We start from the raw sequence: 27,316 nt of genomic DNA, 5'->3' as shown, positions 1-27,316 counted from the left end.
GTTCAGTCAGGCACAGGCGAAAACAAGGGAGTTGTCTGCAGGCTGAGGGTGCAAGCAAAGTTTTGGTTTAGGTTCATAGGCCCTGGAGATTAGGAAATCCCTTCTTGTCTTGCTTTCCTAATTGGCTGTAAGGAGGGGAAAAGATGCATATTGTAAAGTTAGATTCAGTAATAAAAATACTGTAATAGAAGAAGCTGTGATTTATCTAGAGGGGAAATAGTTTGCTCATGACATCTCAGGCTGGACTGTTAATAAATCTTGCCTTTGTAAGCTTGTATTATTTCAGAATAAAATTCTAAAATTGAGGGCCAGACAGCAGCCTATTGATATCATTAGTCATTGCCCCAAACCAGTTTATTTCCTCAGCACTATTGTAAACACTGACTTTTCATGAAGTAGTTTAATATATTTATTAATCCACTGGAACTGATGTTCTTCCTTAGTCTGAGACACAGAGACTAGGGTGTAGGAGGGAGTACAGGTTTGCTCTTGTTACTTTGGACATTTGCCACTGGGCAAAGTTTCACTTTCTTGCTAACTGATAAAAACAATTTAAAAATCCCCTATTCCCATATGGATCTGGAAAATGAGGAAGTTGGAGTGGTGGTGCAAATGTGCTGCTTGCTGGAACATTGCTGTGGAACAAAACCTAAAATCACAGAATCCTCATTAAAAGTAAATTGACCTCCACAATTTGGTTAGAAAAAACAACCCTGAACCTTACAGCTATCCTGATTGTTTTCTTTATTCTTGAAGGTATCTCCCTTTAAGCATAAATACTGACCCCAGTGGCTATGGTGAGATTCCACTTTGAAGAAAACCAAGTTTTGGGGCTGGTGTAGCTCTTCAGACACGAAATTAATTTCCCTGGGCTGTCTGTAGCACTTGCCTACAGCAAAGGCATTTTAGCATCCTATTACTGAACTAGTAACAGTGCAACATGCCCTGAGTGTCTGCCTCTCCAAAGATGGGTCATGCTTATGTCTTGAGCTATGAATCTGGGCTGTACAACTTCTTCAAATGCTCTGTCTCCTTGTGGACCCAATTGTGCTGAAATCTGGATGCCAGTTCTGCTGTGGGCAGCCCTGGTTAGCTTGGGGAAGGAGGCACCCAACCCCTGCCTGTCCATAGTGGCAGGAAAATCTCACTTGCCTGAAGAAAGTCTGGGGCTGCTGGATTTGCCATGTGTGGTCAGTAGATGTGATGATGTCCCCACAGAGGTTGGGATCTGTTATGTGCAAAGCTCCAGGTGACACTAGATTTCTTGTTTTCTTCCTCTCAGTCTAGTAGGCACTAGAGATAGTAGACACTATTTCACTAAACACATGGTGCTGCTGTGGCTTGGTGATACCCAGTGAAAGCAAATGTCCTTGCAGAGCATTCTTGGGCAGCAATGAAATACCTGGTTGCAATTTGCTGTCAGTGTTAAATGGAGAACATCATTGACAACATGACAGAAATGCAACTGCAGAGCTGACTTGGTGTTCTGAGTTCAGAAAATAAGAGGTGCTGTGTTTCATTACCCTGTATTTTTAACATGCAAGGGCTGTGGTATTTAGACATAAAAGGAGACATTCTGGAGATTGTTGATGAAAATGCAGATGTTCTGTTGTGAAACTTTAACACCAGGATTGTCACGTGTGCCCAGAGTCATTGTGGTCAGTCCTGCTTCAGCGCTGCTGTTGCCAGAGCTGGAGGGTTCCCATGGCTCGTGCTGGGACACTCTGAGGATGTGCTGTGTGTATTTACTGTGTGCCTTTGAACAATGTACTCCTTGGTATTTTTGGTGTGGCCATCCTGCTGTGTGCCCATGCCCTGCATGGGTTCAGCAGGTCCCCAGTGTGCAGGTTGCTCTCCATAAAACTCGTGGATGGGGGATCACGTTTTTGCCCCTCTGTTGGGGATCAGTTCTGTCAGCTACAGGCACATTTCTAAAACCTTCTGCTGCCTCTTCTCTTCCTCAGACCTCAACAGCAACGGGTTCATCTGTGACTACGAGTTGCATGAGCTGTTCAAGGAGGCCAGCCTGCCTCTCCCTGGGTACAAAGTGAGAGAGATCATCCAGAAGCTCATGATCGATGGCGACAAGAATAAAGATGGGAAGATCAGTTTTGAAGAGTTTGTCTATGTAAGTGATGTTTCTGAATTGCCAGCAGCCTGGGGGACCCCTTTTAGACAAAGCTAAGGGAGACTGTAGAAGAGGTTAAACCTGAGTTCTCAGCCATTTAACCCTAATCATAGTTTTCTTTTGACAAACTGATCAATTCTGAGGACTAGCCATCAGTTCTTTGTACAGGTATCTGTATATGATCATTCTGTTGTGCTGTTATTGACAGCCTTTAGATTTGGACAGAGGAGAAATACTGGTTGGGTTTTGAACCAAAACCAACCAAGCAAAAAGAATCCATGTGGTTTTCATATATGATAGCTTCATTGGAGGCCAAAATACTGTTTCAACATTAGGTGGCAACTAGAAAAAAGACTTGTAATGATCCAAGCTTAGAGTATTTACTGGAAGCTACTAAGTTTTTTTGAGCACACAGATGAGTGCTTGTTTCTCTGTTTAATGGGACTACAAGTATTTGATGGAGAATTGAAATGGCATTTCAAAACACATTTAGATTTGTGTTAGATGCTGATCTAGGAAAATTCAGATCTCTTGCCTTGAAAGGGAAGAACAAGAGTAAGGTGATAGGACAAGTTTAAGGATCAGTCTTTTTCAATAGAAATAGGCCAGAATTAAAAAAATTTATTTATTTTTACAAAAGCGCAAGATTTCTGAGATAATGGTTCAATGTACATTCTTCATCCTTTTGATGTTCTGATGACTGAATGCTGAAGGAGTAATTAAAATATGTGCAGTGCATTGAAGGAGCTGTTTTCATGTCAATTTGTTTTTTTAATATTTCTTAATTTGTCTTCACTTTCTGTTCCTTAATTGTTTTCAGACCCTCTGAACTTTTTGAGTTCGGAGTCAACTAGTAAGTTGGAGTTTGCAGTTTGTAAACACTTGCATGCTGGGTGCATGTTTCAGCTGTTGGTTTGAGCTGGTCCATAACTCTTAACTTTGCACTAGGAAGGAAGAAATAAATCTCTTCTGTTGCATTTGAAAGGTACCAAAGATTGAGTAAAGACAAAATGTCTTAGGGTGGCTGAGGTGCACATTAGCAGCAATGCTTAGCAGTATGATTTGTACAAACTGAACTCTTGCTGTTTTCTAACTGAGCATTTTTGCTGGAGTGTATGATACAAAGAATGACATGAGCTGACTTTACATTGGTTCCAAGTGACTTAGTGGTACCTCAGCATTAGAGCACATATTCTCAAGAAGATGTGCAATACCAGTAGTTAATGCAGGAAATTTTAAATAGATCTGAAACAAAATCCTTGTGGTTAAAGCCAACCGACCAGAAATCCTCCAACTTTTGGGCTCTCAGATCTTCAGTCAGCTTTACCTGATCAACCTCTGCATTCCATCAGGAGATGATTTAACTGCACTGTATCATCATCTTGAATTACAACCTTCCCTGTGTTTAAGGGGCAGGGAAGGTAGAGTGTGACAACCAGCAGCCAGGCCCTGGAGTGACACCTCTGCAGCCTGGTGTCCTCTCCTTTTAGCAGAAACATCTTGTCCTGATGTACAGTGCTGTTTCATTGTCTTTTTCTGGGAAGTGTTTAGAAAACCTTTACACATTTCATTTGTATTTTCAGCTTGGTTGAAACTAACTTAGTTCAGTTTTGAGGGAGCTACAGTAGGTTTTGCAGCCACTGAATGTGTTTTTTACTAATAGCTGCTCAGTTCAGTATGACCTTGAGGCCACTAACAGTGGCATCCAACCTGTGCAAATGGCATGTGCAGTTTTCCTGTGCTAAAGCATCTCTTCTGCCCTCCAGCAAGAGGGTGTTTTGCCAGTTAGCTGAAACCTGCTGTTGAGGAATTGGGAATCTTTACCTGGAGCACTCATTGTTACACTTTATTTCAGATTTGACTGTTATATGCTTAAAGTGAATTGTTTTTTGGGTTGTGGACAAAGTCTTTTGTGTAAACTAAAGTCACAGTCTCACAAGCATCTGGCTTACACAGAAAGGTTAGAATTGCACCACAGCTTTCTCAAGTTTGGCCCTGCAGGTCCTGCTGCATGTATTACCTGTGCTCAGACTGCAAAGGTTTCATGGGTTTTTCCTGTGGTATCTTGAAATCTACTTGTAAAGGTAAATATGCAAGGTACTTCATGCCTTATGCTCTGTTTCAATAGGCACTTGCAGTGTGGGGTGCAAAAACTGGGATGACTGCCCCATGTCCATGTCAGATTTAATATCACTACACCCTTGCTGGGCCCTTCACACTTGCTGATTTTACTGTGAAGTTTGCTTTAAAGCTGAGAAGAAATAGCTCTTTCTGTGATCCTTTTTGTTTTATGAAGACAATTTTTTCTTGTCTAATGGATGACTTTAAATTGTAGATTTTCCAGGAGGTGAAAAGCAGCGACATCGCTAAAACATTCCGCAGAGCCATTAACAGGAAGGAAGGGATCTGTGCCATTGGGGGCACCTCAGAGCTCTCCAGCGAGGGCACCCAGCACTCCTACTCAGGTACCACTCTGCTTCCCTCTCTTCTCTTGGGTTTTTGGAGGTCCTGTGCCAAAACCAGCCCATATCTACCACTGTGCTATGTGCTGTGCTCTAGTGCTCTGAGAGCTGAGTGAGCTCAGGTCAGGGTGAAGGCAGGACAGAATTTATATGCTGCAAATTTTGTAGTGTATGGGTTAAATGTGTTCTTATTTGCTTTGTTAACTGTGCTTGCTGATGAAGTCCTTGTGCCACACTTGAGTATGATAAAATTAAGTAACAAGTAAATAATAGGAATATTCTGATAGTTGTGAGAGTCTTCTTCCTTTAAACTTTGTGTGACTAGTCAAATGTGTGGTAATGAGAGTGGGGCTGTTATTTTCCTGGGCTACTGTACTCTGCTTCTTTTGGGAAAATCTTTGTTATGAAAAAACCTGTATTAAATTTACCATTGGTTATCTTAGAGGAAGAGAAATATGCCTTTGTAAACTGGATAAACAAAGCCCTGGAAAATGATATCGACTGTAAACACGTTATTCCAATGAACCCAAACACAGATGACCTGTTCAAAGCTGTGGGAGATGGGATTGTGCTATGGTAAGTCATGATGGCTCCTGAATGTAAAAAAAATAACCAAGCAAAAAAGTCAAGAATCAGCAAAATAACTTTCCCAAACTGTGGTTAGGGGGAATTTTCATCCCTTTCTAGGCTGGTTTTGTGACTGGTGTGTGTGCACAACGTTTTGCACATATAAAAAAAAAGCTCAGTCTCTCAGGCTTTCATTGCCATTGTGATGCCTCAGCTTTGGTGCCAGCTGATATTTTCATCCAGTGCTTTTGTTTGGGCTTGAGACAGAGTTTGCTGAGGGGGGGCAGGGAGTGCTTTGTGGGAGCAGGAGCTGTCCTGGTGCAAACTCAGCCTGGTGCTGGGTAGCTTGAGCGGGGCACATGTGATAAATAGACCATTCTCTTGGATGTTTAGGCAGGCAGTGTCCTCTCTGGGAATGTTAGTGACCTTATTATGCATTAACCCAAAAATGGATTTTCTGGGGATCTTCTTATTCTTTTTAGTAACTGCACTAAGTAAGTTAGGTGACTTATTCAGTTGCATTCTGAGAACAGAAGGCATCCAGGGCTGCTAAATACCAGCGACCTTCTGTGTGTGAGGTTTTTGTTGAGATTATGGGTTAGGTTCATTTGTTTTATTGTAAGTGAATTAAGTGGAGATCCAGTGGAGAACTAGATCAACCTGGAATTTCAGTAACTGTATCAATACACAAAGTAGGTTTAAGTGAGTTACCTTTAATTTCTTTTATTTTTAAACTTTAGCTCATGATACATATTTTTAGTTTATTTATTTCCCAAGTTTCAAGTAATTCATGGCTTTAGGCAAAGACTGAACTGAGTTGGAAGTAGTTCATAGTATAAAGTTTAAATTTGCTGTATTTTGTGTGGATTAAAATTTCATTGTGCTCACATGCTCTCCACTGAGCTCTCCAAGTGTTTGTTCTTTTTTGGGGCAGGTTTTCTTGCCAGCAGTAGTAATCCTTTACAATAGGAGGAAGTTTGTTGTCTTACTAGAATGTGCAGTGGATGTCAGCAGAGCAAGTGAGTCTTCACTAGTTCAGGGACTGCACTGTGAATAATTCATGTGCTTTTCTTGCTCCAGCAGCTGAGATCAGTAGTGGCTGGGAACATGTTTAAAGTTTCAGGCTTAGCTATTAGTTACAAATACATTCTTGATAATGTAAATATTAACTTCTGATTTATGCAATCTTAATTTTTATGAAAAAAATTACACAAAAACAAGCAGGCTAAAGGAAATGTGCTGTGGTGAGTATTGTCACAGTGCATTGAGTTTTGTTCAGATTAAATTCTAAATGTTGTTCAAATATCATTGGTTTTCTTCCTAACAGCAAAATGATCAATCTTTCTGTTCCTGACACAATTGATGAAAGAGCAATTAATAAGAAGAAACTCACACCATTCATAATTCAGGTATAAAGCATTTCTGTATTTTATTTTCTGAAATTCATATTAAGATAGGATTAATGAATGTAGCATGGTAGCTCAAGGCATTATTGTGGAATGTTGGAAAGGAGCAGGTTTTATAGCTTCTGTTTAATTATTAAATGCAGTTTTGTACCATGCATAATTGACAGTTCTGTGGGCATGGTTCAAAATGCTGAATTAATGACAAAATGGGTAAAGTGGCTGAAATGTGCACACGTGATATTGCTGTGGTGATTATGTACAGCACTGCCTTTTTAAAACAGTGTGGTTATTGGTGTTGGCTGTAAATCATTTCATACTAGGGCAGGTTGTTTTTGTGAGGATGCCTCTGTGTGTGTTTGTGTGTAAATTAGCACTTCTCTAGCCTTATTCTTGTTGATGCCACTAGATGCAACTAACTCAGAGGCTGAAACTAAATACCAGAGGCTGAAATTAAACCCTGGTGCCTAGTTCAGTTCTTATTGATTCAGCCTGCTGCCACCACAGCTCCCTTAAAACTTTAGCTGGAGAGTGACCAGGAGTGTTTCCTCTGAGCTGCTGCTGTTGGAGCAAGGACAAGGGGGAAGCCTCCACTGTGCTGGTGCTGGATGAAAGGCAAAGCAGCATCTCCCTGGACTGTGTCTGACTGGGCTTTGCTGTTTGCAGGAGAACCTGAACCTGGCCTTGAACTCTGCATCTGCCATTGGCTGTCATGTTGTCAATATTGGTGCAGAGGACTTGAGGGAAGGGAAGCCCCACCTGGTGCTTGGGCTGCTCTGGCAGATCATCAAGATCGGCTTGTTCGCTGACATCGAGCTCAGCAGGAATGAAGGTAAATTAAATTCTGGGTGATTTCTTCTGCAGCATGAACACAGCATGGCTTGTGCTGTCAGCCCCAGCCCTGCCACTGCCTCTTCCCTCCCTCCTCTCTGCTGGAGGAAGGATCATCAGGGCATGTGCCAAGCTGAATGCTCTCCAGCCTGGTTGTAGCTGTGCAGCAGGCTGATGCAGGTGGGTTGTGCCATCCTGGTGATGTGTATCAGCCTTGGAGAACTGGCTGAACACCAGCCTGTAAATCAAGGTGCAGCTTGGCTTGAGCCTGGCAGTGAATGAGCACATTGCTTGGTGTGATGCTCTAGGCTGCTCCAGCTGCAGGTTCCTAACAGTGTTGGGGTGTGGCAGAAGCTGCTTGGATCCTTTTAGGATTATAGACAACTGCATATCTTTCTCAAAAAATTTTTAAAAAGGGGGACTTCAGCTCTGAGGTAGTTATTTGGTTCTAAAATCTTCCTTGCCACTGTCAGTGGTGCAGCTCCAGGTCTTGCTTTGTCCTTGGTGGTGAGAGACTAATGCTGCAGTTCTCTCCTTGTGCTCACTCAGTCTTGCATGACAGCCTCCAAAATTTAAACTTTTCAAATAATCTGAAGAGCTCTGATATTCATGCATATGCTGTCAGAGCATCCAGATGTATGGAGGGGCTTCAGTGTCCTCTATTTAAGCTTCATAATATCATGAAGTGTTGACATTGTTTGGCTTAGATTGAAAATTCATGGCAAAGGAAGCACTGGCCAGCTGAAAGGGTGCTTATCTTGGCTCCTCTGGGTTTTTTTAACAGTGCTTATGAAACTGCTTGGAAGCATTTTTCATTGAGATAGAAGTGCATTTGCATTTAGCTTCCCGCCATCAGCTTAAAAGACTGCACATAAAGTCCAGAGAATTTTGTTATTCAAGAAAAGGGAAAGTATTTTTTTACACATTTTTCTAGATAATTTATACTCTTCTCTGTGTAACAACCAATTCAGGAATATTCTGCTAATACCCAGAATATTTTGACATAATGAGTAGTTGTTGTTGTACCCCCCTGAAATCTTGCTGCAGCTTGAATTCTGGCAGGCAGTTTTGACTCTTCCCTCACAATCTTTTTTCTTGTAGCACTTGCTGCCTTACTTCGTGATGGTGAAAATCTGGAGGACCTTATGAAGTTATCCCCAGAAGAGCTGCTCCTAAGATGGGCCAACTACCACCTGGAAAACGCAGGCTGGCACAAAATCAGTAACTTCAGCTCAGATATCAAGGTACCAAAGCTCTCCTGATTTGCAGTGCCTGGGAAAAGACTGGGAGCTGGACAGGGATGTGTTTGCATGTGTAAATGAGCCTTTCATCCCCAGGGAGGATCTTTCTTGACCCTAATATACCAAGTGGTCTTACCAGGAAGGTTTTGGATGTTATATTTGAGGTCCTGCAGTGCTATTCTCTCTTGCCATGAGATGAGCCCAGTGTTGGACTGTCTGTTTCCTCCAATGCTGCTGTTGTGTGTTTTAATCAGCTACAAACCTGACATTACTTGTATGTTTTCAAATGTCCTTAATCCATATTTTAATGGACATAACAGGGGAAAATGCTTACTGGAGAGTGAGACTTCTTCATACTCAAGGCAAGTGATGGCATTTCATCTAAAATGTTGTGGGCTGGAGAGAGGAATGGAAGCAAGACCTCTTATTCTTTACATTGGGTTTAGTAGGAATGGGGACTCTTAAATCTGATTTTTGCATGTGAATGAGGGCACTGGTGAGAAATGGAGGATGGTGACTCTGGGTTAGTGTGGGTCATCTGGACACTGGTCTCAGCAGTTTTCTGGAGCTTATTCACATGGCCAGCAGTTTCAAGTAGGAGAAAGAAGTTTGAGAAAGAGGAAAAAAAAAAAAACCAACAATAATTGAGGTGTATGGGGAGCACAGATCTCATCTCTTGTGTGCATGGTCACTCTTATTTCTAACTTCAAAATTACCAATAGTTTTGCTGACAGCTGTTGGCTTCTCTAGTGCATCCCCTAGGCTGCCATGATGTGCTGAGGTCCTCCTTAGTGCTGAGGACTAAAAGAACAGGTAGCTGATAAATAATCACTACAGCTATTGGCTCCTCCTGGTTTGTGACCATCACTGGCCTCCCTCCTCTAAGCTGTTCTAGCTAATGTGCAGGCACAAAAGAAAACATTCAGACATCTTTTAATCAGCTTTTGCTTGGAATTTGTCTTCACTGAGCTGTTTTCATCATTGTTGTGGCAGTAGGAATGGCTGCCTTGGGGGCCATGAGTGTGAGCAGCATGGGGTCATTGTCTCCTCCAGCCACTGCAGATGTGGCTGTGACACCAGGGCTTGTAGCAAACAGTCAAACAGAATAATTGTCATCTTAAATATTTCTAACCTTTTCCCTTTGTTTCCTTTCCTGCTGCCTGGATTTCTACCATTGTGCTCTCTTTTAAGCTTACAGATTTTGGCAATTCAGTAAAGGTACATAAGCCAGTTATGCACGGTGACTTGTTAAAAATGAGCTTGAAATGAATTGTTATGGTGTATTCATTTCAGGATTCCAGAGCCTATTTCCACCTCCTCAATCAAATTGCACCCAAAGGGCAGAAAGAAGGAGAGCCTCAGATTGATATTAACATGTCAGGTTTCAATGTAAGTATTCAGGCTGTTGTGTCCTCATCCTGTAGAATCCTGAGCTACCTGTACCCTATCATTGCCCCATGACATCTGGGTAACCTGGTATCTTAATTTCTAGAGTGTGGTCATGTGTCAGTGTCAGTGGCCATGTGCACACCTCAGGTTTGTGCTCAATGAGTGCTTGCTGCCAGCCTGGTCACTACCCTCCAATTAGCAGAGATGATTGAGAAATCCTTTGTGGGCTTGCTGCATTTGAACCACCAAGTTCCAAAAGCATTAAAGCTTGACAGCATGAGAGCTTGGAAAGCACCATGCTAAGAAGAATAGCAAGACAAGCCCTGACAGTGGCACAGCAGCAGGGGTTGGTGTGTGTGCCCCATCCCTTCGCTCAGTTAGTGACTGATGCCAAATGTGGACTTGGTGTCCAAATCTGGGCATTGCTGCAGGTGTGGTGAGGAGGTTCCCATGTGCTTTGTGGCCCAGTGTGCTCCATGACAGCTGCTGTGCATTGATCCCTGCAGGAGAAGGACGACCTGAGGCGGGCAGAGTACATGCTGCAGCAGGCGGATCGGCTCGGCTGCCGGCAGTTCGTCACTCCGGCTGACGTGGTCAGTGGCAACCCCAAACTGAACCTGGCCTTCGTTGCCAACCTGTTCAACAAGTACCCAGCACTTACCAAGCCTGAAAACCAGGACATTGACTGGACCCTTTTGGAAGGTGATGGTCCTATCAGTCACAAAATTAGCGCGGGGGATTATCTGAAGTAAACAGTTGTGTCACTGGAGGCTGTGCCCTGCAGAGGTAGCTCCCTTGAAGTAACACCCATGATTTGAGGCTTCAGTGCTGCAGTGGTTGTTTACTCATTTGGGGCAGATAAGAAGGGCACTTGGCACCATGTTCTGACTCTGTTGTGGAGCCTGTGTGCAGGCACATTGCCCATCACTCGCCATTGCTGGGGAATTTGGTTTTGCCATTTCCTGTGATGGGCAAGAAAACCTCAGAAATGCAGTGAGATGTTCATGGGAGCACTAATTATTGGCACAACTGGGCTGTGACAGCAGTTAGCTAACACCCATGTGAAAGACCTTTCTGCTCCTTTTCTCGCAGAAAGTGCAAAAGGCTCTTCTGAGGCCTGAGGAAATCAAAATGATGTCCAAGACTAGACAGCAGGGTCACCCTCTTCCTTTGAAAAAAATTATAGTAGAAAAAAAAATTCCTTCCATGCTCAAAACCTCTTGGTGAGCTCTGCTGCTCAAAGCTCCCTGCCTTGCTAGGTGGAAATCCCTGCTCAGCTCTGAACTTGCAGGGTTTGCAGTGAACCTGTTTCCATCCTGTAGGAGAGACGCGTGAGGAACGGACCTTCCGCAACTGGATGAACTCCCTTGGTGTGAACCCCCATGTAAATCACCTCTATGGGTAAGCTTTGGGCTCTTGGGACACCCTGCTTTTTTTTCTTCTTAGGGTTGTTGTTGAAGTTGCAACCACCTGTAAAGAATAGTAATTATTCATGATGTGACAAAGAGATTAGACTTAATCCATGTTTTCCACTGTAGTGATCTCCAAGATGCACTGGTAATACTACAATTATATGAAAAGATCAAAGTTCCTGTTGACTGGAATAAGGTTAACAAGCCTCCGTACCCCAAACTTGGAGCAAATATGAAAAAGGTAAACATGTCAAAAGACTTTTAAGGAAGTCATGGACACCAGAAATTCCTGTTTAAGGCTTCCAGTCAAGTGAGTGTGTTTGTGAGTGATTTTTCTGTTTAAACTCTTGCCCTGTGTAGCTGGAAAACTGTAACTATGCTGTAGACTTGGGAAAGCATCCAGCTAAATTCTCCCTGGTTGGCATCGGAGGGCAAGACCTGAATGATGGAAACCCAACACTGACACTGGCCTTGGTCTGGCAGTTGATGAGAAGGTAGGACCCCTCTCAAACACTTGAAACTTGTGAATGGAGTACAGAATTTGGGAAGTTTTTTCCGTAAGAACGTTGTAGCACCTGGAACGGGTCACCTAGAATGATTGTAAAAACTCTGTCCTTTGTGGGGTGTCTGAGACATACCTGGACAAAGCTGTGATAGGCCTGCACATGAGAGGCTGGAGCAGACACCTCTGGACAGGCTGTTGGTGGACCTGTGGTCATCCTGTGATAAAGATCACTTCTCTTTCACCTGCTCAAGTCTGGTCCACAAGTAGAAACCCTGAGCAGGAGTATTACATAACTTTTATGGTGATTTTTAATTGGAAATTGAGAGGGAAACATGCTGGAGCTGCTTCATAGCCCTCTTTTTTTGTGTTGGAAAGGGGGGAAAGAAGAAACTTAATAACAGATAAAGTTGATCATCCTGTTACCCAGTTCTGAAGAATTGTAAGATTATGCAAGTATATGTCTGGAAAAAAGGTGTGTGGTAGCTCCTAATTTGACATTAGAGGTCTGAATGCCAACTCCTGAGGTAATCCACACCTTTTAGGTAATGTGTTACCCTATGGAGCAAATGCTTAATGATCAAACAGTTTAACAAGTGTCCTGAGCCCAGGCAATTTTGTGAGCTCCTATTAAAGGACACAAAATGTTAGACTAAATGTTTTAGCAGAAATCACACTTCAGATAAGATACATGGTTGTTTCTTTTTGCTAAAGGAGTTAAAAAAAAAAAAAACCCAAACCCTGAGACTATGTAAGGACTTTCCAAGCTGCTGTGGCTCATGTTGCATCCTGGCTGCATGGCTTTGTCCTGGCTCTGTGCCTAATCTTGTTCTCTTTCTGGTTCTCAGGTACACACTGAATGTCCTCGAGGACCTGGGTGATGGTCAGAAAGCCAACGATGACATTATAGTCAGCTGGGTAAACCAGACCCTGAAAGAAGCTGGCAAGTCCACCTCCATCCAGAACTTCAAGGTGCAGGTTCCCTTCTTGCCTACAAAAGGAGACGAGTGCCCAAAATTTTTTTTCCTCAGGTGGAGGAACAGCAGGGGCATCTTAGAAAGGAATTTAAACAGAATAGGATTCAGTCTGTGCTGGTAACAGAGTGGCTTCAAGCTACAAGATAAGAGGCTGTTTAGGACTGCCCATAGTGGGGAATAGTGGCAGAGGAGGGAGGGAGGGTGGTCAGGATCTGGGGCAGAGAGGGGAGTTGAGATGCTGGAAAGCAAAGGGGCTGGAGCTGGTGTGCATTTGTAGGTGAGCATTGTTCAGCAGGGCAGAGCTGCACAATGATTACTACTTTGGATTTTCAGAGCACTTGCAGCAAATTGGAGTAATAGTATTGTCACCAAAGGTGAGGCAGCAGCTTGGTTTTCCCTCTGGTCCACCTGGGAATAGTCACTGCTGCTTTGAAAAGGCTCATTTAAAACTTTGCTGCTGAATTGAGGTGAGAATTATGCTTTAAGATTGGACACTCATCTTCACTTCTCTGTCCCTGTGTTCCCTAGGACAAGACTATCAGCACGAGCTTGGCAGTTGTGGATTTAATTGATGCCATCCAGCCTGGTTGTATCAACTATGACCTAGTAAAGACTGGTCAGCTATCTGAGGATGACAAACACAATAATGCTAAGTAAGTTTGCTCTCTCAAAAGCTGTTTTGCATTGAAAGGGTTCACACTCAATGTGCTGGCTTCAAGCTGCAGGTGTTTTGACCACACTTTATTGCTGTGGTTTTCAGTCTCTTAGCACTTTTCACACAGGCAGCACTTACTGAAATGGAGTTGCTTTCCTTGCCTGTGACACTGGAGGGAGCAGTTGGCTGAACTCTGCCTTGCTGAGAGAAATTCAGAGCAGCTCCAGCAGCTCTTACCAGTGATACTCTATTTCTCACCTCTTTGTTCAGATATTTGAAGTGCTCAGCTGGTGGCTCAGCGTTTTGAAATTGAACCCTTGTATGTCTTAATGTCTTGTTGAATCATCACAGATTGTCAAGTTTAAAGTATGCCTATTAAAACATGCCTTTGAAATGTGTGTTCTGTGACTGTTCTGCAATGGCAGAATGACGGTAAAGTTTCTGGCAGATGATAGTCTCACTTTGTTATTCATAAGGAGCAAACAGAAAAGGAAGTGTTACATGATTAATCCTTCATTATATATGCTATTAGCCCTAACAAATATTAATTAAGATTATTTTTAAACTGTTGGTAAAGTAAACTTGACATTCAAAGGTCAATTTGCACATTAAAAACGCTTTACTGTGGAAGAGGAAAATGGCAAAAGATGAGAAAAACTTGTAAAACAAAAGGATGTGGTGTGATTAAACTGTTCCACATCTTGAATCTCAATTACGAATAGGTGAAATTGTGTTGGATGGGGCAGGATTTGAGTTGTCATTTACTGGTAGCAGTCTCAGTGCTGACCACCTCATCTTTCCTTGGTGAATAGGTATGCTGTGTCCATGGCAAGAAGAATTGGTGCCAGAGTTTATGCTCTTCCAGAAGATCTCGTGGAGGTGAAGCCAAAGATGGTCATGACCGTGTTTGCCTGCTTGATGGGCAGAGGAATGAAGCGAGTATAAAAGGGATGATCCACATAAAGAAAAAAAAAACCAAAATGCAACAAAAACCCAACCTGCCACCCTGGGTGCATGAGTAGCAGATCAGCTGTGACCATGTTGAAATGCTGTTGGCCTTGGAACTGTTGAAGTTCAAAGGACTTTGTTTTGCTTTGCAAGACAAATTTATCAAAATTCTCAGGGGGAGGAGTTTTAACCAACAGACATGCTCTTTTCCCAAAGGAAAGTTTGACTTATCAAGAGCTCACAGAAATGCATTCATAGCAGACCTGCATCTTGCAATATTGCTCTGGAGCTGTTTTCACTCCATTATTTCAGATACTTGACGTGTGGTGTTTTACCCTTGAGGGCTATAAGGTGGTTGGTATGAGTTGTAATGGAAACAAATCTAATTTCTATCTGCAGTCCACTTTAATTTCTATAATACAGTCCAAGCACATTTTAGGTTTGACCACATCCTTAATTTTGCAAATAAAGCTACAGTACAAGTTGGGACCTGCAGGCCAGCTCACAATGCTAAATGAGAAATGTGTAATTAGGAAGATGTACTTCCTCTGGTATTCTTTGTACATGGTGCTTTTTTGTACATCTAACTATTTTGATTACTTTACAAATAAAGCATGGCAGTTTTTTCTCTTGCTGCTTATAAAAAGGGGTTTTTTTGTTTGTTTGTTTTTAAGGTTATACTACATATGATAATACCACCATCCTTGGACCTCTTGCAGTAACATATGATCATGTTGCTGATGGCATGGTTACACCTGAGAGTGGAAGTGAATGCATTTTTGTATGCATCTTGGTTCAGTTCTGTGCACCTAGAAAATAATTTTTACAAAAATCTGCATGAAAACTATAACTTTTTTATTTAAAATGCTGTTAGATACAAAACCATACTACATTGTGGAGAGGTTTTGTGCAGGGAAGAGGCAAATGGTATAAACAGCAGGGTTCAATAAAGTGAACAGCAAATGTGCTGGAATATAAAATTATTTTTACAGATAAATGGAAGGAAGCATTGTCGCCAAAGAAGGAAGATGCTGTATCCATAGGATTTAATATTCTCTTGCTTTGGCAAGCTGTTTGCTATATTTTGAGATCATATTGCTATTCCAAGCTATTCAAAGTGATGTAATATGGTGGCAAAGCATTAGTTGAAATAAAAACATTTAAATACATGCTTCTCTCCTTATTTGCACTGACCCTGCTTGGCAGCCTGTGTTCAGTTGCAGCTGGGGCTCTGGGCTGCAGTGCCACACACAATCTTTCTTCATCTCTAATGGCCTGATGTAAATCTCACAATAGGTACTGGTCCTTCAGAGCTTGTTGAGGGGTTGGTGCTGCTGGGAGCACAGCAGGGAAAGGTCCCTTAAAAGCAAAGTTTGTTTGAAGCAGTGGCTTCTGTACTGTTGTGCCTTCAGAGGTTAACGTTTGTATGAGGGCTAATTGAGTGAAAGGGACTTGATTTTTTTATGTGTAGGAGATGAAAAAAGGGCAGGTGATGAAAAGGAGGAATTTGACAGGGAGCTGAAGAGGGGCTGGGAGGAGATGAGCAGCAGCCCTGCCTGCTGCAGGGTGGGGGCATGGGCTGCAGGGGCACCAGGGAGTGCTCCCTGCTCTGAGTGTGGAGAGCCAGCAAACACCCCGGTGCTTCCCTGCGTGAAGCCTTGTGCAGAGCTGGCTGGAAACTTTCCACTGGTACCATTCTTTTCACAAGAAAAGTATGTTAACAAAGCTTCCCACAGGAAATTGCATGTTTTCACTCAAGATGGAGTGATGCACAGTAAGTGGAGTCACAGGCATCCCACTGAAACACTCTTCTGGTGATTTATGGCACTGGCTGGGGGTGTGGTGTAGTTAAGGTCAAAATTCTTGGACTTTGGATGTGGCCACGTGCATCTGTCTCCTGTCTTGCCTCTTTTGCATCCTGGTACCAGGGTAAAGAGGGAGACATGGGTGCTTTGACAATTACAGAATGGGAAAGCATCTCTTTGTGTTGGATGTATTTAAGAAAGAAAAGTTTGGGGTCCAAGCAAGGTGGACCTCACACTGAAGGTCCAGTGGAGGGGAATCAGGACAAGCTCAGTGCTTTCTCTCCAGTAAACACAACAAGCAAGTTTTCAAATAGTTTGTTTTGTCAAACACACCTAAAATTTTCAACAGGAGATGTAAACTTTAGGATATTTCCTTCAACTCTTTTGCTTTTCAGCATTAATATATGTATTATAAAGTATTTAAGTATTTATACTTTGTTTTGCTTCTTCAATTGTGTGCTTTTTGTTTCCAAGGTTTTTTTAGCAGTGTCAGCTTTGTTCATAATGATTTTTTTTTTAAACAGTTGGACTTGCTGCTGCCCTTATGGGTGCCTGTTGTCCTTATCCTTAATCTTAAGGTCCTCCTTCAAATGTCTTTGCAAAGCTCAAACTGCCTCCTCAGGGCCTGTATTTTCTGGCCTCTTGTATTCCTTGAAAGTTTCATTTTTTGTGGATTGAAAATGTAACCACGTGTTCTCCCTGAGCATGCTGTGTATAACTTTTTAAAATATTTCTATGACTTTTTATCATAGCACAGAGGAAGCAATTTGGTTGTGCTCCTGTTTCTGTTCAATGAGGTGATGGTGTAAAAGTGGAAGGAATGTTTTCTCACAGTGCTCAAAGAAGGTTCTTGTCCATATAAATTTTTTATCAATTTGTATTATTCAATGGAAAAAAAAATCTAATCCTTTAGGGACTTAAGAAATTGCTGAGGTGGACTTTGCTCGCTGTTTTTGCTTCTGCCTTTTTCTGTTGCAGCTTGATAGAGAGGCATGGAAAGGAAAAATCCAGCTGGAGTTTTTTTCCACTGCTTCTCAAAGTATGTGAAGCTGAGTAAAGTGAGGATGGTGAAACAGCACAAACAATGTAAGCAAAAATTTATATTGACTGTTAAATACTTTGCACAAACCTAATCACAAATATAAAAAGGGTGCAGCGTGTGTGGTTCTGTTGTGAAGCCCCACTTTGTCCTTTCCCTGGTATGACAGCAAAGGTTGTCTCTGCACTCTGCACTCCATGGCAGGTTTCCTTGTCAAATTGTGCTGGTTTGTGTGTTCTCAGCCCTAAACAAGGGTTCATTTCTCTCTTACCTCTTATCAGCTTGGGATAATTCCTCTAAGGACAGGGACAAATCTGGTCTGTCTGGCACACATTCCTTTGCTTCCTTCTGCAAGCACCCAGTAAACATTGGATAAGGGTTTTTAATATACCTACACAAATGGAAAATTCCATTTGGGAGGATGGAGAAGGCTGATCTTTGTCTCCCAGCAGCTGAAGGGAGGCAGACTGGAACTGTGCTGTGGCAGAGCTCCTTGACAGCCAGCAGGGAGACACAGCTTGTACAGACCATCACTGAGACAAATTACCACTTTGCCGGGGTAAGTGCAGAGCCATGTTAGCTGAGGTTCAGTGCTGTGAAGAGCAGCTGAGTGATAAAATGTTTTACAGGGTGGTGTTCTTGCCCCCACCTCCAACCCTGTCTTACATTCTAACAGCAGAGATCCCCATGTGCCTGCTGTGGGCAGGTACCACATGCTCACAGTGACACTGATGGACTGGGCCTTTTCTAAGGACTCAGATATGCTGGAGCACGTGCAATTTATTCCTATTTCAGCCATGCTCTAGATATGCCCAGTGTGGGCTGGGCACAGGAGGGCAGCCCCTCCCAGGGAGGTCACACCTGCTGTGCTCAGTTGGGAAATGGGGAGGACAGAGGGGAACATGCTTCCCACCCCCACATCACCAGCACATGCCCCAGCCCTGAACTTGCCAATGTGAGCATTACATTAAAGTTTGATATTAGCATTTCAGATGAGAGTATTGCCCATGAATGAAATAATTTATTCCTATATAACAAAATCCCTTTATTTCCATATAAAATCCACCTGTCGTGAAAACCATTGTTCATAAACAAATTGCAAGAAAATTAAATAAGTAGCCTCCATTTATAATCAAAACACCACTAAATGGTGCCCCATCCCCTGTCATGGTACCAGCTGTGGCAGGCAAGTGCCAGCAGCACGAGCAGGCCGGGCAGGCCGGGGGGCCGGGGGGCCACGCTGGTGTCAGCCACCCTGCACTTGTCCTCGCTGCCCGGCTGCAGCGGCGCCGTGCAGCGCCCCAGGGCCGCGGGCTGGGGCTCCCCGGCTGCTGTGGGGCTGGGGGGACGCGGGAAGGGGCAGCCCAGCCCCTCGATGGCCGCCCTGGGCGAGGCCCAGCGCCGCAGCCAGAGCGTGCTGCAGTCACAGCTCCAGGGGTTGTGCCACAGCAGCACGCGCTGCAGCCTGGCCAGGCCCGCGAACAGCCGCGCGGGCAGGGAGCTGAGGTTGTTCCTGCTCAGGTGCAGGAAGTGCAGCTTGGTCAGGTGTAAGAAAGCGGAGTCTGAGATCGAGGAGATCTGGTTGTTGTTCAAGTACAGGTTTCTCAAGTTGAGCAGCTGTCTGAAGGTGCAGTGGACAGCAGAGATTCTGTTGGCTTCGAGGTGCATGGTCTTGAGCTGGATCAATCCTTCAAAAAGCTGATTAGGCAAATCAGTGATGAAGTTATGTCCTAAATTTAACGTGCCCAACCTGAGAAGCTTTGTGAAGGCTCCATTTTGAATGATCCATATCCGATTCTTCCTGAGATTCAGATCGTGCAGGGTCCCCAGGTCCTTCAGGGAATCTCTGCCGATGGCTTCTATGTGGTTGCCCTCCAGGGACAGCCTCGAGAGGCTGGAGAGGTTCCTAAAGGCTTGTGGGACATACCTCATGTTATTGGAGGCTAAATCAAGCCTTTCTAAAGAAGCCAAGTGTGAAAATAGAAGTGGGTGGATTTCGAAGATATTGCAGTGGGACAAATCCAGGCTGATGAGGTTTAATAGTCCTCTGAAGGTGTTTGCGTGCAGGTAGGTGAGGCGTGAGTTCCTGCTGAGGTGCAGCTCTTGCAGCCTGATGAGAGCTTGGAAAGTTCCTGGGGTCAGGAAAGTCAGATTGTTCCCATCTAGCCAGAGGCTGTGAAGGAAAGTCAGATTTCTGAAGGCGTTGGTGTTGAGAGTCCGCAAATAATTGTTGGAGAGGTTTAGAGAGATGGTGGATGCTGCTATTTCTCCAGGCAGGGTTTCCAGTCCAGCTCTCTGGCAGAGTATGGTCTCTTCAGGTGTACATTTGCACATGCTTGGGCATGAATTGGAGACATTCAGACTCAGCCCAGCCTTTGCTGCACAAGTAAATATAAATATAACGAGAAAGAACATGACCAGCCACACATCAGCCACAGCATCTAAGACCTGCTGGATAGTAGAGAAGGAGGCAAGAAAAAGAACAGGTACCTTTTGGGCAGGTGAACCACGGGCATGGCAGGGTTGGTTGGACTGTGCCTTGATGGTGAAAATAAATCAGCTGGTTCCTCCCTCTGCAGCCCCGTGGGGATTAAGTGTTTAGGCACGTCAGAGCTGATTAAGCACTGCCCTGAGAGGCAGGGAGACCTCTCAGCCCAGCATCATGCTCTGATAGTGGGTTTTCCCACCTCCTGCCCTCTGCAAACAGCAGCAGGTGACAGACTTCCCCTGGCACCTGTCTGGGAGAGGCTCCTGCTCACAGGTTATCACCATTCTCAGAGTCTGCTTGGCAGTTGGCTCAAAAAAACTGTTCTGGGAGGAATTTTAGTGATTTTCTCCAGCTAGAGCTTCAGCAGAGGCAGTGGAAGATGACTCTGGCAGGCAGGTGTGAGGTGAGGGCTAACCCCAGAGTGGCTGCACACACTGACAGATGCCCTGGGCTCAGGCTCAGGGAAATGCAGCTGTGGCCAAGCCCTGAGCACAGCTTTGGTGATGGCTGTGACTCCTCTGCAGCAACATGGGAGTCTGCCAGGAGCTGTGCAAGCCTCATGTCTGACAGCTGGGAAAGCACAGGGGAGTGCTGTGTCATCAGCTGTGTGTCCTGGCAGTGCCTCTTCTGGGGATAAGCCCAGAAGAGTGGTGAAAGATGAACCCCCTGGAGCACACTGTTCTTCCCAGGGCACTGCCTGTCTCCAGCAGGTAGGAAGATGCACTGAGCAACTGAAGCTGGACTTGTGTCCTTAAAAATCTGTGTTCTTTCCCCTGTCCTGTTTTTTCTCCTATATCCACAGTGCACAAGGAAGTGCATTTGGGGGGCCTGAGTGATGAACTCAACAGCCAGGGATCAGCAACCTCCAGACTTAACATTTTGCTTATGATGACAGGAGGACCAGACCCAGGGCTTGCAGCTGATGTGTCATTAGGCCAGCCAGTGACACAATTGCTGCTCTTGTTTTTTGTCATTCTTTTAATTTTTCTCTTCTCTCTGCTGGAGTTCTCATGTATTCTGATGTGCTTGAAGCACCTTTTGTCAGCCCTCAGCTTTCCAGTGCATTTCCTTGCTCTTAATTTCTTGGTCTGTTTCAGCTTTTTGTTTTTTGTCATGTTTTACAGATTGGGTTTTCTTTCTCTCCCCTCTTCTGCCAGCTCTGTCCAGACAGTGGCTAAACCCCCAAATACATACTATGCCCAACAGTAAGTGTGACCTGGATGAGTTTGCAGCCCTGTTGTTTTCTCAGCAGAAGCAGATTATGTTTCCTGTGCTGTTAAATCACTATGTTGGCTTCAGCTAGTTGTGTTTTCTTCTTCAAGCTTTTTTTGAGCAGCAATCCCCTGAAGAGCAGCTTCTCCCTGGAAGCTTGGCCGGGATGATCATGTTGTGTAATGGTGACCATCTTCCAGCTGTAAACAACATCATTTGTTTAGTTAGACAGGCTTTGGTGCAGTGTTTCTGGGGGCCAAAATCTGGTTTCCACCAAGAGCAGCAGTGATGGAACTGTGCCCAGGGGCTGGTCCTGGGAGCCCCAGAGGAAGGTGGAAATGTGCACTGCTCATCCCATCCAGCTGATCGTGTCTGGGGTCAGGCTGAAGGTTTTGGTGGGTGAATCTTTGTTTTCTGTATTCCTGGCTCAGCTGGGACTGCTCCTTCGAGGACATCACCTTGGAGGGATGGGATTTCCATGGCTTCTCTTGCCTCCTGATGCAGCCCACCTAAGGAATATCCATCCCTCTGTGACTTTGTCAGTGCAGCCCTGTGAGGGAGACAGGTTTCTGCTGATCTCTGTGCAGGACAAGTGAGCTACACTGTGTGCTTGGGAATGCTCTTGCCTTTAGCTGAAGTTTGTAGCTCAGGCTGAAAAAGATGGATCTCTTACTCTGGTGTCCCTTTTATTCTACACAGGCTTTGTTTCTGGTAGTAACCTTTTATTCTACACAGGCTTTATTTCTGGTTGTAATTCCAGCAGTTCTAGCTCTTAGTTAAGCCCGGTGCTTTCTATAACTCTACTTGATTCCATCTTGGAAATTTTCAAACCAAAAGCATGCAGCTCTTGGAGCTCATTGCTGCCAGATGTTGCTTAACTGGACTAAAGCACTGTGGTGGAACAGGACCACAGAGCTGCAGAATGTTTCCTTGCTTTAGAGCCTAATAGGGTCAAGGAAACCCATATGTAACAAAGTGAGCAGATTTTTACACTTTGTCAGTTTTGGCAGTTCCAGTTTCTCCCTGTATAGATTCCCCAGAGCATGGAGGTGGGGTGGCAGCTGCCTTGCATTTTCTTGGCTGTGGCTGCCTGAGCTTACTGATGGCAGCCCTGGCTGCAGCTGCCCTTGGGTAGGAGCAATGCAGTGCTTTGGCAACACTCAGCACTGTGCAGAGCTGAACCTTTGCTGTGGGCTGGGTGCTGGTCCAAGAGCCTGGCCACAGCAATGCCCTGTGTGTGCTGCAGTGCCCAGTGCTCCTGTGCAAGGAGTGCTGAGCACTGCCTGCCCAGCTCCAGCTTCTGAGCATCCCTGCTGCAGTGATTGCCACACCAAGTGATTGCTGCAGAGACAAGGTAAGGACATGCTCCTTGAGAAGAACTGACACAGGAGTTTTCACCTACCTTTTAAACAAACTTTCCCTTTGTGGTCCATTCAAACATTAGCATCCTGCTCCTGGGTTCTCTTTTCCAGGCTCAGCTCTCTGCTCCACGTGCAGGGATTTTGATTGTCTCTCTCCATCTGCTTGGAGGGTTTCTGGAGTGCATCATGTTTTGGCTGAGGTGGCTCATCCACCCGGCTTTAATGGAAAAGCTGAACCACTGCAGGTCTTCTGTTAAAGTGTATTCCACCCACCACATGGCCATGGTGGTGTTTTTGTCTTTTTTTCAGTCACTGATTTATCTGACATCTGGGATTTACAGCCCAGCACGTCCCCTTCAGAAATTGTTTGTGGCTGATGTCAAGAGCCTTGCCTAATGCTGTAGATTTTAATGAGATGAATTTTCTTTAGAAGATTGAGGCAGCAGTCAAAACATCTACTTTGGGATGGTCTTGCTGGTCTAATAAGTTAAAAGAGCAAGGTTTGCTTTCTTTAAAATTTTTATTGGGAAAAGATGGAATGAGTAGAATCACTTAATAGGTTTGTTGGTTAAAAGATTGATTAAATAAGGTGGAATACACAAATGTCAAATAATCTGACACCCCCAAAGCTTTATCTAGCTGATGAACTCTCTTTTGTGTGTATCTCAGTATTCCTGGAACATAAGAGAAATTTCTAGTAAAAACACTTAAAAAGTGGGAAAGCTGTTTGCAGTGGTTATAGTTCAAAATAGCCAAGGGAGGAAGACTTTTATTTTTAAAAAATCTCTCAAAAGAGACCCTTTGGTGCTCTGTAACTCTGTAAAACTTTCCACAGAGCCCTAACTCTTCCTAAATATCACCTTGAGACCCTAAAAGGAAATGTGGAGCGATCTCACACATCCTTTAAATGCCAAGCTATATACAACAATATTAGTACAAATCAAGCAAAAGTTAGACAGGAGGGAACTCTCTCACACAAACTATGGGTACCAGTGTCTAGACTTCTGGTTTGAGAGAAGTGAGCAGGAGAAAATTACCTGTGATGATAAATCATGAAAGCTGAGTGAGGATCCCTGTGTTATCTCAGCTGTTAAATGCTGTGCTTTGCCATTGATGCTGCTCTGGCCTTGAAGGCTCTGTGCCTGTTTTTGGCAAGCCCTGGAGTCTGGTGGTTTTTCTGTGTTGGGGGCATGGCTGGGAGCTGTGCAGCACTCAGGAGGGGAGTCTGACCAGGTCCTGCTGCCTTCAGCCAGAGCAGCCATGCCCCAAGACCAGGCAGCAGTGCCAGGGTGTGTGGGCACTGCCTGCCTTTAATAGCAATGGGTGCAGCTTGTTTTCAAAATCACTTATGTGCTTGTTTTCTTTATTATTTTTAGTAGCTTGTAAAATGCTTACAGCCAATAATTTGAACAAACAATGTTATGGAGGATAACCTCAATCTTGGCAGTGCTATTAGCTGGACACAAACATCTCTCATAAAATAAGGCTTTGGATAAGATTTCTGCATGCTGGAGGTGGAAAGGGCATCCCTCTTCCCTCCCAAATGCCTCTGTCACACTCACTGAACTGCTCCAAAACTGACCTTTTCCAGCATAGAAGGTCTGTTCAATGGGACCAGATACTCTCAGAGTATCTGCTGGGCCCTGTCTGGGTGGCCCTTGTGGTCACTGAAGTGAAAAAGCAGCACTTTTTGTGTGCTGACCAAGGTCTTGCCTTTGAGAATGCTGGCAGTTCTCCCTCTTGACCAAAGCACCAGGTTTGCAGACACCCACTGCCAGAACTGATCCTGCTTCAGAGGCACAGGACAGTGCTGAGAGGCAGAACTGACCCAGCAAGAACCATGGATGGGAGTAGGACTCACTGCCTCAGCCTTCAAGGTCTCTGCTCACAACTGCTGCCTTCTCTGAGTCCCCAGGAAAGATGCAAGCAATCAGCTTTTTCTGAAGGAGTGCTCCGGGGCTGGGAAGGGTGAGCTAGATTCTCTAATCTTACTTGCAGGACTGAGCTATGAATCCCTAAAGACACCCTTAAACAAACAAATGCAGGAAGGAGGAGTGCTTAGAAAAGTTTATGGAATGCTGGGGGAGCCCAGCTGCAGGCAGGATGGTTTTGGAGATTGTACAGAAGGGCTGTTGTTTGGCACAACACACCCCAGAATCACAGAATGTTGGAAGGGACCCACAGGATCAGCAAGTCCAGCTCTTCCAGCCCATGCAGGGATCAAATCTGCAATCTTGGCTTTATTAGCACCATGCTCCATCCAACTGAGCTAATCCCAGGGTTTGGCATGATGAAAATCATCATTGTTGATGATGATCCATCCATGCCCTGGATCCCCAAATCCTGCTGGGACAGGGAGTCAGGGGACCCTGCTGCAAACCAAACCAAACACAGCCACAGTGATCTGTGCTGGGTTATGCATCCAGGGCAGCACATTTATAAAAGGTTTTTTTCCCCTCTTGCTTTCTCCAAAAGAAGCAAATCAAGCTCATGAATACAGTTTACATCTGGATCTGACATTACCTTGAGCCTTTGGCAGGCTGGCAAGGTTTAGCCTCAGGAGGTGTCTGTGACAGCCTGCTGGCACAGGCAGGCTGCTTGTTTGGGATACTCCATCCCTGACAGAGGCAGCACTGCCCTGCAAAATGCAACACCTAGGGCTTGGAGTGCATGGATCCTTTTCTTTTTATTTGTACAGTTGATCAGAAGGTGCTATTTGAATTGTGTGTGGTGTTGGTGCTTTGAGGTTGGTTTTTTTTGGTTGTGTTTTTTGTTTTGTTTTGTGTTTTGTTTTTGTTTTAGGGGGTTTTTTTCTTTATTTGTTTTTGGGTTTTTTTTGGTTTTTTGTTTTTAAACACTTCTGATGACCTTTTGACCTCTTTAGGTACACAGGCTTCAGGATAGAAAGACAAACTTAAGGGCTGTATGTGAGCCTGCAGAAAATTTCTTGCTCCTCTTGAACTGTGAATTTTTTAATTTGGGTGAAAGACATACTTAAAATCCTTCCCCAAATTCAGCCCAGAAACCTCAAGCTTGTACCAATTTAAAAACAAACAGGTCTTGTGTTGAGAACTTGCAGTTTTTGTAACTTTGCAGCCAGATGAGCAGTGAAAAGGCTCTGCCCTGTGCTGGGCTGTGTGCTGGGCTCTGCTGCAGCAGATCCATGTGCTGGGTTTACCAGCCTGGCTGTGGAAAACATCCCACAGGCTCAGGGAGCATTAACTCAGCTGCAGCATTACATGGCACAAGGTTGTTTTGTGCATGGACAACTTGGTCATCTCTTTCACAGCCATACAAGATGCTCAGAAATAGTGAGAGGAAGAAATAAATGGCGGGGGAAATAGAAGAGAGAGGGATTTGTACATTAGTGAGAGGAAGCTTTGCAGTGAGGACTTGGGATCAGATGCACTGAGCATTGGCAGGGCAAAGAATGGGAGCAGGATTTGTCAAAGGGCAGCCTGAGGGATGACCCCCATTGCACTGGGTGCATCAGGGCCATTTCTTGTCAGTTTTGTAGGCAAAACAGAATAAACACAGTCAGTATCTGTAAGGATCAAAATTTCTGTGGAAAGGAAATCTTTATATTTCAGCATAAACAGCTAGGGTTTGTTATTTTTGAAAAATAAACATTCTTGTACCCTTTTCCTTCACTGGGTGTTTGCTGAGGAATGGAGGAAAATCTTTTCCCAATTGTTTGTGTGCAACTAGCAGCAAGGACTCCTGGCTGAGGGTGTCCTAGCATGTCCTGTTACCAAAACAATTAATAAATATGGTTCAGAGTGAGTGCTGGCATCTCAGGTCACTCACCAGTGGGCCAGCAGTCCTGCAGACCCCAGGCAGGGCTGTGTACAGGGGAAATTGGTGGCAGAGGGTGCAGCTCTTCTCTTTGCAGGAGGACTCATGACTTTCTGCCTCTTCCAGTGTTTGCTCCAAGCACAGGCACTGAGTGCTTGCAGCCTGACAGTCCCGGCCACCATTGTGTCCTTGAGGCAGTGAATTGCTGCACTGTGGTAAACAGAAATGCTGTGTGCAATTCCCTTTCTTTAAATAACACAGTCTCCTTTCAGCACAGAAAATGCTAAGAACCAGACTTTGGATTATGAGGCAGATAAAGCTGCTGAGGACTCTTCTCTCTTCCTTGAGTGTAGCACTCACCTCCAGGGGATGGATGGATATGAGTTTGCTGATAAGATTTTTCAACACTCCCTGAAGCTTCTTCTGGTCAAACTCATAGCTGGGCTGTGGTGACACTGGTGAGACTGCTCTCCACAGCCTGCTCAGCCCTTGGCTCCCCTGAAGAGGCTGTTTGAAGGCTGTTTGCCTGTTCCATCTGCCCTCTGGCTCTCTCTGGTATGAACAGAGCTGGGGATGGCTGCTGTTGGTGTGTGCTGCACAGTCCTGATGGGATGGGATTGGGATGGGATGGGATGGGATGGGATGGGATGGGATGGGATGGGATGGGATGGGATGGGATGGGATGGGATGGGATGGGATGGGATGGGATGGGATGGGATGTGACACGTCACTGGCAGGGACTCCAGTGCTTAGTTTCTGTCTGGCTCATGGAGCCTTGCTGGGGAGCACAGCACGTGTGCCCTCAGTAGATGGGCAGTTGTTGGACAGGAGATCACTCTCAGGAATCAGGGCAAAATGTTTAAGCCTTTGGGTGCTTCCTTTGCCCTGTTCTCATCCTCTCCAGGGAGAGGAGGCTGGTGCCAGGCACAGCACATGATGCAAGGAAGGAGCAGATGTAAAAACTCTGTGTTGTGTGAATGGGAGTGGGCATGAGCTCATTTTGGTCATGTCCTGCCCCAGTGCAGCCTCAGAACCAAGCCTGCTCTCCTGACATGGATTTGTCCTGCTGACCTCCTCAGTCCCAGCAGTGTTCAGCTCTCT

General features: G+C 44.7%; 2 protein-coding genes across 10 annotated transcripts in view; one reads left to right on the top strand and one right to left on the bottom strand.

The window, feature by feature from the left end:
* PLS3 (plastin 3) overlaps positions 1-15,684 on the top strand; it is a 49,153-nt gene extending 33,469 nt beyond the window's left edge. For all 9 annotated transcript variants that reach the window (XM_056491831.1, XM_056491839.1, XM_056491833.1 and 6 more), the window contains exons 3-16: positions 1,965-2,128; positions 4,464-4,593; positions 5,034-5,166; positions 6,485-6,566; positions 7,227-7,392; positions 8,493-8,635; positions 9,926-10,021; positions 10,528-10,723; positions 11,344-11,422; positions 11,560-11,674; positions 11,794-11,927; positions 12,784-12,907; positions 13,441-13,565; positions 14,380-15,684. In XM_056491831.1, coding sequence (XP_056347806.1) covers positions 1,965-2,128; positions 4,464-4,593; positions 5,034-5,166; positions 6,485-6,566; positions 7,227-7,392; positions 8,493-8,635; positions 9,926-10,021; positions 10,528-10,723; positions 11,344-11,422; positions 11,560-11,674; positions 11,794-11,927; positions 12,784-12,907; positions 13,441-13,565; positions 14,380-14,512 — 1,820 coding nt within the window. In that variant the 3' untranslated portion in view covers positions 14,513-15,684. The remainder of the gene's footprint in view (positions 1-1,964; positions 2,129-4,463; positions 4,594-5,033; positions 5,167-6,484; positions 6,567-7,226; positions 7,393-8,492; positions 8,636-9,925; positions 10,022-10,527; positions 10,724-11,343; positions 11,423-11,559; positions 11,675-11,793; positions 11,928-12,783; positions 12,908-13,440; positions 13,566-14,379) is intronic.
* A 2,818-nt stretch (positions 15,685-18,502) lies between these two features.
* On the bottom strand, positions 18,503-19,774 carry LOC130253302 (nyctalopin-like). The gene has a single exon (XM_056491791.1). The coding sequence runs from the start codon at positions 19,772-19,774 to the stop codon at positions 18,503-18,505; it is 1,272 nt and encodes a 423-aa protein (XP_056347766.1).
* Positions 19,775-27,316: the final 7,542 nt, after the last annotated feature.

This window comes from Oenanthe melanoleuca, chromosome 4A, assembly GCF_029582105.1.
Source record: "Oenanthe melanoleuca isolate GR-GAL-2019-014 chromosome 4A, OMel1.0, whole genome shotgun sequence".
NCBI classification, from domain to species: domain Eukaryota; kingdom Metazoa; phylum Chordata; class Aves; order Passeriformes; family Muscicapidae; genus Oenanthe; species Oenanthe melanoleuca.
This window is presented reverse-complemented; position numbering and strand designations above follow the sequence as displayed.

What these genes read in the sequence shown, in the direction of transcription:
- LOC130253302 (XM_056491791.1), bottom strand. Translation starts at nt 19,774, where the DNA reads ATGTTCTTTCTCGTTATATTTATATTTACTTGTGCAGCAAAGGCTGGG.